Source organism: Acomys minous (assembly GCF_964271855.1).
Source record: "Acomys minous genome assembly, chromosome: 16".
In the NCBI taxonomy this organism is placed as follows: domain Eukaryota; kingdom Metazoa; phylum Chordata; class Mammalia; order Rodentia; family Muridae; genus Acomys; species Acomys minous.
In genome coordinates this window covers 83233463-83246714 of record NC_140498.1, presented here as the reverse complement: position 1 = coordinate 83246714, position 13252 = coordinate 83233463, and the positions used below count along the sequence as shown (strand labels likewise).

The 13252-nt window shown below is 46.0% G+C and overlaps 1 protein-coding gene across 2 annotated transcripts in view; it reads left to right on the top strand.

The window, feature by feature from the left end:
- The window catches only part of TMEM132B (transmembrane protein 132B), a 250881-nt gene extending 240866 nt beyond the window's left edge, over positions 1 to 10015 (top strand). For both annotated transcript variants that reach the window (XM_084762977.1, XM_084762978.1), the window contains exons 7-9: positions 1522 to 1792; positions 3181 to 3372; positions 4276 to 10015. In XM_084762977.1, the coding sequence (XP_084619103.1) occupies positions 1522 to 1792; positions 3181 to 3372; positions 4276 to 5409 (1597 nt within the window). In that variant the 3' untranslated portion in view covers positions 5410 to 10015. The remainder of the gene's footprint in view (positions 1 to 1521; positions 1793 to 3180; positions 3373 to 4275) is intronic.
- Positions 10016 to 13252: the final 3237 nt, after the last annotated feature.

Here is a 13252-nt window from a genome sequence, read left to right as displayed (position 1 = left end):
ACAAAGAGAGCCTGGACTTGTTACAGGATGCTGCTGGTGTCGTGTGGGGGCTGTCTGGGTTTATTCTCTAAGAGAGATTGGCACGTGTGTGGAAATCATGGATGACACGAGTGGACCAGGCACTGTCTCTGTGATACGTTCTGAAGGACCAAAAACAGAAAGATAATAGGCTCTCAACACTTATTACTACTCTTGTTGCTGTGACCAAATATGTGCCGAAAGCAACCTAGGGGAGGAGGGGTTTATTTTCATTCATGATGGGGAAGGCATGGCACTGGGAGCAGGATGATGCTTGTCCACATGCAAGGAAGTCAGGAGGCAGTGTTGACTGACTACAGGGCTGTGCTGGAAACCTTAAGGCTTGTCCTCTGGAGCCCCACTTCCTCAGACTAGGTTTGGGGGGCCCAGAGGTTTTACAACCTCCTGGAACCTACTGAGGACCAAGTATTCAGACATATCAGCCTGTGAGGACATTTCACACATGACCGTAGCAAATAAGCCTCTCAGATTTTAAATGCTATATCCTTTTGTCACCAAAGCTGTTTTTCTTATCAGTAAAGATAACTTGCCTTCTCTTTGGGAACCCAGAATTCCTTGATGGCCATGCCAGAGAGTTTTTACACACCTTCCTATGTTGCTCTCAGACCTGAAGGGGGACAGTGAATTGTTCCAGAAATCAAAGACAGTTCAGTTCAGATCTGTAGTCAGCAGCTGGCTGGTCCCACTTGGTGAACCCTGTGACGCTCAGATTGCCCACGGCCACTGTGAGGAAGAACGGAATGGGCCTCAAAAGGGCGAGGGCACATGCGGGGGCAGCTAGGTTGGCCGTGGCCTCACCTCTGCAGATGAGCAGTTACGTGGCTTTGGTTGAAGAGCCTCTGCTCTCCCCATCTTGGCTTCCTTGTCAGTAAGATCAGAACAACAGTTAAACGTCACTTTCTGGGTTCTGTGAAGGTTGAATGAGTTAAGTATGTGTGGCCCCTGTGATGTCTGTCTGTCTGTCTGTCTGTCTGTCAGCCCATGGTAGTTTTAACTCAGTGTACAGGGATGACAGCTGCCACTGTGGGGGAATGGATGTGGTCTGTCCAACTCTGCTTGCAGGAACTGTGGATGCTGCTCTGCTGCACTGCCCCCCCCCACCCCCCATGACATGCTCTCCATCCACAGAGCAGCCAGCAGCAGACAAAACCCTCCCCTGAGAGGTCACAGGGCAAGCTCTTCTCAAAGGGAAGGTTCTAGAATCGAGACAGAGAGGATATTTCTGGGCGAGCTGTTGATAATTAGGGGTCAGTAGAAAATGGAAGGGGAGGGGAGGAGGAAGAGACATGGATGAATGTGTAAATTAATTAATTAATTAATTAACTAATAGAGTGAATGAATCAATGGATGAAATCAATGGATGAGGAAACCTAATAGGAAAAAACCTGCTGCGTCCTTCGTGATCTTCAGGCTGAGTCAAGGGCAGGCAAGGCTTCCCGTCAAGGAGGAACCTTAATCTGTTTTGCTTCCTTTGTGCCCCAGGCCCACCCGGGAGAGCGATGACGAGGAGGACGAGGAGAAGAAAGGGCGAGGGTGTACCCTGCAGTACCAGCATGCCTTGGTGCGTGTCCTCACCCAGTTTGTAGCCGAGTCACCCGACCTGGGTCAGCTGACCTACATGCTGGGCCCTGATTGGCAGTTTGACATCACCGACCTCGTAACTGAGTTTGTGAAGGTGGAGGAACCAAGAATTGCCCAGTTACAGGATGGCAGGATCCTGGCAGGCCGGGAGCCGGGCATCACCACTGTGCAGGTATTTCTCAGTGGGATGGATGGGGTGGCGGGTGGTCTTTGCCATTTCCTACCTCCCCCCCCCCAATATCAGTGCTTTCCCAGTTAACTTACGTCATACAACTCTACGTGCATGGTCTGTGTGCACATCACATGTCAGTGTGTGTCATTTTACGTGTTTAGCACATACGCAGGGATATGTTCACCAATTTTACAGTTAAAGCCTCAGTGAACATGGGGAACAACGACAGGAAAACAGTCCTTTTCAGATGCAACAGGATAGGTGCACACTCACACTCACACTCACACTCAGTAGCTGTGGCAGCACACACAAGACCTGTGTACGCCCAAGCCAGACAAAATCCCGGCATGGCGGGAGGAGGTGGACCTGAGGTCCATCGCGTAGCTGAGGATCTACTGGCGCTGACAGCTGCTGGGCAAGAGTCTACTTTCTCTACATATGTGGCCCCTGGTAAGTTGCGCTTCAGCTGAGGTTACATTTGACCAGCACAAATTAAACTTGATTTAAAACAAAGAGGCCACAAAGTTGGATTGTGTAGAGAAGGGGACGGACCTGGCAGGATGGGGAACGGGTGAGTACCCTCAAAATATGTTGCATGGGATTAGCAAAAGGTTATTTAAACATTTAAAAACTACTTTTGTTATTTTAGCATGTAGAAATGTATCTCCTTTGCCAGAGAAAGCTACGGAGTTTACCAGAAATTATTTTCTTTGAAATGAGAGCTTGTTAAGTTTTTTTTTTTTTTAAAAAGGCTCTTATTTATGAGTATTATGATTTTGTGTATGTGGGTACGAGTGCCACAGCGTGTGGGTATTTGGAGGTCAGAGGGTACCTTTTGTGGAATTGATTCTTTGGTTCCACATTTCTGTGGGTTCTGAGGTTTGAACTTGGGTCCCCAGGCTTGCACAGCAAGTGCCTTTACCCACTGAGCCATCTTGCTGGCCCACAATACTTTAATTTTTGCATAGCAGAGTTGGTAGTAGTAAGATCCCACTGAAAGGGATATTCATAGAGAACCTGGCAAAGAGTCACTTCATCAGAGACTGTGCCATTGACCCAGAGTGTTCAGAAACTTCCTAATAGCTATTGAAAAAGCCCCACTTCTTCCACACCTATTACCAAGCTGGAAAACTTGAGTGAGGATTCCTAACCCAACCTCCCCTTTCCTTTAGAATACATTCTAGTTATTGCCCTGTACTAAGAAAAGGACGTGATAAGAGGTTGTCTTTTCTCAGTCATTTTAGTCCATGCAATTGAGTGATCACTGACCCACTTAAAACACTTGACACTATGTTCCTTTACCAGAACACTGGACAGGCTACTGATGCTCAGGAGTTCAAGCTGGTCCTGATGGGGCAAAATTACAAGCATTTCCCCTTGCTTCTCAGGTCCTCTCGCCTCTCTCCGACTCCATCCTGGCTGAGAAGACGGTTATTGTCCTGGATGACCGAGTCACCATCACGGAGCTGGGTGTACAACTGGTGGCTGGCTTGTCCCTTTCCCTGCATCCTCACAAGGCAGACAAAAGGGCCATCATCTCCACAGTGGCTGCTCAGGATGTTCTCCAAGCCCCACAGCAGGTGAGAGTCCTGGGGGCCCATGCTCTGCGCACAAAGTCAGGTCCAGCCTCCGTTACTGCTCCTTGCACAGGAGGCTAACAGAGTGTCAGAGCCAAGCCTGGCAGCTCTTGAACCTCTTTCTTCCTTTTTTTATCCAGTTTCTTTCTCTGTCTCTGAGAAAAGCCCCAGGGCTTCATTATGTCTTCCCCATGTCCTTTGCTTTCCCATGGGTTGATCTGTGCTAGGTGAGGATCGCTACCAGACCATAATTAAGGGATCCCCTGTTCTCACTCCTGCCAAACAGAGAAGGCGAGTTTTCAAGGCTTGGGGACTCCCTTGCAACTACTTGAGCAAAAATGGCTTCTTGGTACCAGATTGTCTTGTGGATGGCAAGGATTGTCAACACTAAAGCTCCCCTGTGTCTCTAAACATGCACAAAGCGTGTATAAAAAGAGACAAGGGCATTGGTGCTATTCAAGCCAGCCAGCCCCACACTACCCCATTTGCCAAGGACATCCCCCCCCCCCAGGAGTGGTTTTTGCTGTGTCATCACTGACTTCCTGATGAATGGTGTTCAAAGTGGCATCGTCTTGAAAGATAACCTGCTTGGTTGCACCTGAAATTGATTCAGATAAATCACCCAGGTCTTTCTGAGTATCTCTACAAAGGTCAAAGTCACACTCCATGAGAAGGCATGTAATAAATTAATTTACAATTTAATGTATTAATCAAAGTGCACTCCTGGCACCTCATGTCAGTGGGGGCTATTCTGTGTTAACGATACACGGTCAAGGCATAACAAGACTGTCACATATGGAAATTTGCCTCTATCTGAAGATGCCAATGACGTCTAGAGGAAATTGTGCTTCTAAGTTTGAAGGAGCCCAGATGTGTAACACTGTGGTCTGGTTTTGTTTTCCTTAGGAAGCTGTAGTCAGTTCCTGGATTTTGTTCAGCGATGGCTCAGTGACACCTTTAGACATTTATGATCCTAAGGATTTCTCGGTGACCGTTTCCTCGCTGGATGAAATGGTGGCGTCTGTCCAGCCAAACCTTCAGACCAGGTGGCCAGTTGTGGTTGCCGAGGGTGAAGGACAGGGGCCCCTTATCAAGTTGGAGATGTCGATCAGCGAATCTTGTCAGAAGAACAAGAGGAAAAGTACTCTTGCTGTGGGCAAAGGAAATGTCAAGGTCCAGTTTGAACCTGGGATGCAGGAGCAGCAAGGAGGCAGCAATGACATCGGGGGCATAAATCGGGAATACAAAGGCCACCTCAGCAACTCCATAGAGCGTGAGGGAAGCCAGGAGCGAGCAGCCCAGGAGTGGTTCCAACACGGTGCACCAGTTGGCCACGAGGACAGGACCAACAAAAGCACAACTCCACAGTCTCCCATGGGAGGAAAGCTACTCAAAGGTGGAGCGGATGCCTTCACAAGCTTCCCCACTCAAGGGAAGTTACCGGACTCCAATAACCCGGGTGACCTCACGATGACCTCCAGGGGGTTAACGGATTTGGAGATCGGCATGTACGCCCTGCTCTGTGTCTTCTGTCTGGCCATCTTGGTCTTCCTGATCAACTGCGTGGCATTCGCTTGGAAGTATAGACACAAAAGGCTCGCAGTAAGTGAGCAAGGCAACATCCCCCATTCCCACGACTGGGTCTGGCTCGGGAATGAGGTAGAACTCCTGGAGAATCCCGTGGACATCACTCTCCCCTCGGAGGAGTGCACAACCATGATTGACAGGGGTCTGCAGTTTGAGGAGAGGAACTTCCTGCTGAATGGCAGTTCCCAGAAGACTTTTCATAGTCAGCTGCTTAGACCCCCTGACTATGTGTATGAAAAAGAGCTGAAAAATGAACCTATGAGTTCCGGCCCAAAGAGGAAGAGAGTCAAGTTTACTTCCTACACCACCATCCTCCCCGAGGATGGGGGCCCGTACACCAACTCCATCCTGTTTGACAGTGATGACAGCATCAAGTGGGTCTGCCAGGATATGGGGCTGGGGGACTCTCAGGACTTCAGAGACTATATGGAGAGACTACAGGACCAAATGTAAAGTCCTTTCTTAAGTTTGTATTCACCTTTATGCCTTCTGTTTTCTGAACGGTGGAACAGTGGGTCTGATCAGCAATAGGGGGTGACTCAACAAAGTGTCAGAGTTGGGGGTCCTCTTTAAGTTGGGTATCAGCAGTCTAGAGAGCTGGGACTCGGGTTGGGTGATGTCTATAGAACAGTGGCTCCGGGGGATGGCAGACATTCAGAGGCAGCAGCAGCCTGGTGGCAGATAGGACCCCACAGACACTGTTAGTCACCTCATGACCAATGGCCGTGTGTAATTTGGAACATTTTCAGATGGTGATTTTTTCTATTCCTAGCCCTTTTAAAGCACAGTGGACACTCATTGCGTGTGGCCTGAGTTCGGATCTCCGTGTTGGAAGATGATTGAATGTAGCTTCCTTAGTTGTCAGGAGTGAGGCTCATTATTTTTATATACATTTGGACTCACACCTGTTCTTTTGACCTTACGTTTTTTTGGAGGGGGACGGGTTGTTTCAGAAACACATAAAGAAGAGTTATGTTTGCTGTTCCTATGAGTTTTATTCCTTGAGGTTCATCATGTCCTGCCATTTATGGGTCTCCACACAGGATATCAAGTTCTTTTTTTTTTTTTTTTTAAACTTTGCTGCTGGGGACAATGCTTAAAAAACATAGTCTTGTACTTTGTCTCCTCCTTCTTGCTGTTGGACTTTCTCATCTATCTCAGCAACAGGGGTCTTTGGAGACCCAGCAGAGAGGGATTTTTTTAAAAAATCATTTTTTCATATTAAATTTAACAAATATGGAGAAAAGTTGTGTCACAAACATCTCTTTTCAGTGACTGCTCACTAGCTGTTTTGCAGATATCCTGGGGTACAGTTCTAAGGCTTGAGAAACTCTGGCATCAACACAGTATGGATGTCAGTCCTCTGTGCTCAACACAATGTATTCACTCAAACTGACATAAAAAACCAGGATGGAGGGGCTGGGGAGATGGCTTGGTGGTTAAGAGCACTTGCTGCTTTTGTAGAGGATCTGGAGTTCAGATCACAGCATCCACATGGTGGCCCACAACCTTCTGCAACTCCAGCTCTGTGGGATCTGATGCCCTCTTCTGGCCTCTGTGGGTGCTACACTCATGAGTACATACACAGATACACATACACATAACTAAAAAATAAATAACAAAATCTTTTTTAAAAATCAGGATTTATCTACACAACAAAGAAACATCTTCGTATTAAACTCTCCACTTTGCAGATTTTTAAAAAATAACATTTCAGGTTAGCAATATATACATGTCATCTATACAGTGACTGAAAAAAAAACCCTCTCAATTATCACTTGCAGAGAAGAAACCCTCTCAGGCATCTTTTGGTAGAGAAAGGAATGGTTTCTCCAAATTCATAATAGTAAACAACTGTCCCAGAACCCAAGAATCAGCTGTTATAAAAATCATGATTTTTAAAAAAGATTTTTTTGCATAATTTTCAATAAGAGTGCTATTTACAAGCATCACGAATGGTCTTAAGAAAGGCAGGGATTTTTGGCTTAGAAAATGTGATTTTTAAAAGTCATGATGATGTAACTAGAAAAGCAGACACTTGACTAGTATGCCTCATTGTGAACTAACCAAGCTGTTGTCAGCTCTTAAAAAATGGGATTAAAAAAAAAGACCCACAGCAGGAAGCACATGCAGGAGGTCACTGATGTCAAAGGGCTGATATCTGAACCTCTCAGAGGAGACCTTTTTCTCATCCCTCTGTTGTCATTTTGTGTATGTCCAGGCTGAAAACATGGCAGCTGACCCTCCTGTAACTATGACAGGGCAGCCAAGATGCTCTCCCTCCATCTCCCATCCCTGGTACTGCAGTGTGTTTACAAACAGGGCCAGGCATGCAGGCCCTATGTCATGCCCTCCAGAAGTATGTTCAATTGCTTCTGTGTTTAGAATGGCTCCTAAGAACTGAAGATGCTGGGATCTGTTGCCTTTGACTAGAGGATGAAGTCAGGAGATGCAGGCATTGCATGAGTTTGGCTGACATCTGCTGCTGCTGAGAGCTCTTGAGTAAGCTAGCTGCTTCTGGAAAGGATGGAGTGGGGCTGGTAGTCCTGAAGCACCTGAGCAAGGCAGCAGAGTTCCAGATAAGTTTGGCTCCTTTTATGAGACATTTAAAATCCTACCGTCTCTCCGCCCCCCCCCCCATCATAGAAATAAGGGGGACTTGTTTCTGAAAGTGAGGTATCTCCATGGAAGCAAGGGCACACAATGCAAGCTGAGGACTTTTGGTTAGGTGGGGCCTTGAGTTTTCCTGTAACTTAGCACGAAATTACCATGGACAGCAGAAGTAAGCATTTCCTGTGGCTGACAGGCTCAGTGGAGACGAGGGTAGCTGGCCTTGGTCCTGAAATCGCCTCCATGGCCCTTCTTAGACTCAGCAAATTGTCCCCTGCGCACATTTTACTATGTCTTTGTGTTAGGACACCGTCAATTCACATCAAAGCCAAGTGGCAGGTTCTGAGAGAAATGACCCCTTTAAACACATGACACAGTTGCATATATACAAACACACATATGCGCATGTATCCACATCCCTGTGTGTGAATACCAAGGAGTCCCAGACTCAGTCATTTGGAGGGACTCAAAGGAGCCTGCCAGTCATTCTTAGATTTAGCTTGGACAGGACTCAGCATCACAGTGTCACGGAAGCATCTTACGCTCTAGGTATCTCCCACAGGTTATAAGCCGTGGCTATCTCACTTGATTTCCCACTGATTCAGCTATGATGTTTGTGCTAGCCTCTAAAACACCCGAACTAGAATTGGGGAGATGGCATAAACTATCAAGCCTTAAACATCTAACTTCCCAGAGCCCTGCATTTGCTGGGTTTCAGTTTTCAAGGCCGAGACATCCAAATTATAACTCTTGATAAATAACCTGAGGCAGACACACATTGTCAAGTCCCCTGCTCTGCCACAAGAGTGGTGTCTGCGATCAGCTCCCTCCTGGGGGGAGTCAGGAGAGAGCGACAGGCTGTGAGCCCTTTGGCCACATAGAGGAAGGTTTAGACACGAGATGGACAAAGGCAGTGTGGCCGAGGACATTCAGGGATGACGTGGTCACTGTCTTCAGGGTTTATGTGTGGTGCTTTTGGGGGTCAGGGCACAGGGACTGAAGAGGCGGGTGCAGGTGCGACACCAAAGGAATGGAGCTGACAGGTGTGCTGGAACTGAGAGACTCAGATACAGTGGGAGCTTTGGCCGGAAGAGCAGCATGTAACCAGTGTCAAAAACCAGACTGACTGGCACACTGGCCAGGCCACATCCCCAGACTGTGGCAACATTTAGCGGTCTAGGCAGGAAGTTTCCATACAGAGGCACGAATGCAGCCAAGACATGCATTGTTTTTGTTTATTCCCTTGGTCACACCTATGGGCTGAAGTCACTTGTACCTCACTCATTTAAGGGTTAGGAAGCCACTTTTGGGTGCTCTGATCGACAGTTTCTTTTTGTTTCATACTTTGTGGGGCTGGAGAGATGGGGCGGGGGGAGAAGCGAGCGCTCAGTAAAGTGTGCTGCACAAGCCTGAAGACTGGGATTCAACCCTCAGCAGTCACATAAAAATCCAGGCATGGTGATGTATGCTTATCACCCCAACATGGGAGATGGAAACGGGCAGGCACCTGAGACTTCCTTTCCAGCTGTCCTTGCCTAATTGGCAAGTTTCAGGTACCATGTGTGTATGTACACATACACACATACACACACACACACATAAAGACACACACACACACACACACACACACACACACAGAGAGAGAGAGAGAGAGAGAGAGAGAGAGAGAGAGAGAGAGAGAGAGAGAGAGAGAGAGAGAGAATAAAAACGAAAGGGTTTTTCAATGAGTGAACATTGAGACCACAGTGAAGCTCTATGTCTATTTGTCCATTAGCGAGGCGTCCCCCAGGACTCAACAGGGACCACAGGCAGAGGTTCTGAATCCTATTTTCAGCCCATTTGGTTTTCTACTCTGGTCATCTCAAGAGGGTCACACGTCTCCATTCAGGTCTCTGTAAGTGACACCCATAGATGGTTTATAAACCGTACCTTTCTCCTCCATCAAAACTGTATTTGTATAACGTCATGCATCTCGCCTGTCACATAGAGGGTGGATGGTGGGACAAAGTTTTGCTGAAATAACAGACAGCAGATATTTTTGTATGTAATATAGGCAATATAATGAAACTGTGAACGGTGTATTGGAATAAATACATTTACAAATAAAAGCATGTGAAACTGTAGCTCTTAAGTGTACAGACATCCAGCTCAGCAGCATTTGAATGGAGAGCAGGAAAAGCATTGGGGCCTGACCCAGTTGAAAAACACACCAAGTTAGGAATTCTGACCTGGAAAGGACTTTGTGGCTCGTGCTGGGATTTTTGATGGAATCTTCCAGAACATTTTTATCTTACTCTTCATTACTTCCTGAATTTTTTTTCTCTCCCTCCCTCCAACATTGGAAATATTTCAGAAATAAAATGACTTCATTTTTTTTTTAGCATAAAGGTATATTCTAACCACAGGGTGACTCACCATTTTTAACATGGAAATAAACATTTGAACATTCTTCAATCGTTGTATTATTTGGCTATGCAGTGTCTATCGAGTTTTAGCACTCAGGTCATGGGTTATATTAATACATGTGTTTTCCTTTTTTTTAAATTTTTCTTCAGTAAGAGAGTTTAAGCACTACATGGGCATGAAAAGAAAATGCTCCCAGGAGTCATGGAAAGCCTTTGCTTTAAAAACATTTTTAAAGTTACGTGTATTTGTGTGTCTATGTGTGGGTTTGTGCACATGAGTACAGGAATCAGAGGAATCAGATCCCCTGCAGCTGGTGTTATAGGCGGTGTGAATCACGCCAAGTAGACATTGGGGATTGAACCCACATCCTCAGCAAGAGTTGAAAGTGCACTTCATGCTGGGCAGATCATCTCTCCTACCCCTAAAAAGAAAAAAAACAACCTTCTAGGGCTTCAGAAATGTGTTGCTCTCTCTGATGTGAGCATCATTTCTTTAGTCTCCAACTCTTCCGAGTGAGCTTTTTGTTGGCGGAGGTCCATGAGAATCTTGAAACAGCTCCATTTCCTCCAGGATGAATGGGGATGTCTCCTGGCAATGCCTCGGCAATGCCTTATACCACATCTGATCTTTCATCTGGCCCAGAAGACATCAGTCAAAGAGCTGGGTACAGACACTGGCCTCTGAAGAGTCAAAGTTGCTTTCATGCTTCTGAAATACTGAATCCTGGCAGCAAACGAGCTCCAGAGCTTCCCCAGGTACGCAGGCCCATTTGGGGTAATTGCTTCTCGCTAACGGCTTCCTAGGAGGGGTGAGTCATGGAACGCGGTGCTACTCAGACTCCGGAGCAGATGTACTGAGTTCAGTGAAATCTTCCTCAAAACCAAAAGGAAGAGAGCATGAAATGAGATGGCTCAAAGGATGAACCTTTATGTTTAGATTGTTTTTATGCACCAGGGAAAAACACAAATACTGTTTTTCTTATTCTTTTGGTATTGAAGTCTTTAGTGCCTACTCATTTCTTGTGGGTTTTGTACAGCTACAATAGGCGATGCAGCATTCTTGCATTGCCTTCTAGATGTTTCTAGAAGGAAAATGGGAGTGTAGGAATAGCCTACCTCGGATCTGGTTTGTATAGATGCCTCTGTGGCTCAAGCAGACAGGAAATTGCCACTTCCTAAGTAGGGAAACAAAGGTTCCCTTAGGGAAGTCATCTTCCCGTTTCCAAGAAGCAATCATGGTGTCCGCTCACAGGCTGCGGCTGTCTTCCTGTTTCATGAAACACCCCTAATACATCGTGGGCTCTCACTGTAGTTCTCGGTGGGTTGGGAAAAACAAAGTTGTCACTTCCTGTTGAGGACTTCACTGTCCTTAGATGCAGGAACTAGAGGAGGGTGAACTTTCAGATATCACATTGAAGTGCCTTGTAGCCATGCAGGGGGACGCTGTTTTAGAATGCAGAGCTTTTATCAGGCCGTGGTTTTCTGCTTATGGGACAATATTACATTCATAGCTCTTATCCTCAGGGGATGCAGTTACAGGGCCCCCGAGGAGATAAATGTGATCCCAGGAGGAATTTTGTATAGTTTGCACATACCTGGTTGCGTGTTTGTGATCACCTCTGCATTACTTTACATGATGGAATATTTGCGTACTGCCAGTCATTGCCTTGTGTTGTCTTGCTTGGTGAGAAAAAGCTATGTGCTTTATACAGATTTTTTTTCTCCCTATGTCTGATCTGTGGCTGGATTTAGACTCTGGATGCAGGGGGACTCATGGTCCTTGTGTTGGCTTAACTTGTTTTTGATCTGATGTTTCTCTTCCACTTTTCCAATTGCCTTTGACTGACAGAACCCATGGCACTTTGTATTTTTCATTCAGGGATCATCTGTTACTTTACTGTGACTTCCTCTGTTGGAAGCTGACTCTCAGAATGCAGAAGCACAGCCAGTGGGGATACAGAGCACAGGCCGTGGCCACTTCCCTTTTATGTGCTTCCCTAGGCATGTGACTCTCCTCTCCATCACAGCCACCTGTGGCTCTCCATCATGTCCACGTGAATTTCAATGCAGTCATCATAGTCTAGGGAGAAAGGGTTTATTTTTACCTTACCATCCTAAGTTATAGTCTGTCATGGAGGGGGAAACAAGGCAGGAACCTGAGGTTGCTGTTACATCTACAGTTGAAAGCAGAGAGAAGTGAATGCATGTTTGCTTTCACTCAGCTCATCTTGTCACAGGACCTTGGTCCAGGAAATGGTGTCACCCATAGTGGCTTGGGTCTTTATACATCCTGAATATAGGTTGTCAGCAGGTGTGTCCCAGATTAGAGGTGTATTTTCCCCACCTTAAAGATCTGGATTAAAAGTAGGTCTTCCTGTACTGGAGAGATGGCTCAGTGGTTAAGAGCACTGGCTGTTCTTCCAGAAGTCCTGAGTTCAATTCCCAACAACCACATGGTGACTCGCAATCATCTATAATGAGATCTGATGCTCTCTTCTGGCCTGCAGGCATACATGCAGGCAGAACACTGTATACATAGTAAATAAATATTTTTTAAAATATTTATTTATTTATTGTGTGTACAGTATTCTGTTTACATGTGTGCCTGCATGACAGAAGAAGGCACCAGACCTCATTATAGATGGTTGTAAGCTACCATGTGGTTGCTGGGAATTGAATTCCAGACCTTTGGAAGAGCAGACAGTGCTCTTAACCCCTGAGCCATCTCTCCAGCTCCCTGTAAATAAATCTTTTTTAAAAAGTCTTCCAATTTTAAATGACTTAATTATGAAAATAAATCCACCACAGTTGTACCGGGCCACTTGGACTTCAGATAATTCCAGATGTTGCCATGTTGGCCACCGAAGACAGCCATCACACCAGGTAATAGTCTAGACATTCCACACACATCATTGTGGGGTCAAAGAAATGTCAAAGCTATTTAGTAGGACTGAGAGCTGGGGAGATGATAGTTTAGTCGGTCAAATGGCTGTCACACAAACACAAGGAACTGAGTTCTGAACCCCTAGAGCCAACACGAAGAGCCAACATCCTCAGTGCACAGCCAAGATCCCATCCAGTGCTGGGGAGGCAGAGTGTATTAGGGTTCTCTTGAGTAACAGAACTTAAAGAATGAGTGTGTGTGTGTGTGTGTGTGTGTGTGTGTGTGTGTGTGTATCTATACATATGTACATTTATATATCTATAGAATATGTATGAAACAATATCTATCTATCTATCTATCTATCTATCTATCTATCTATCTATCACCTTAAAAGGCT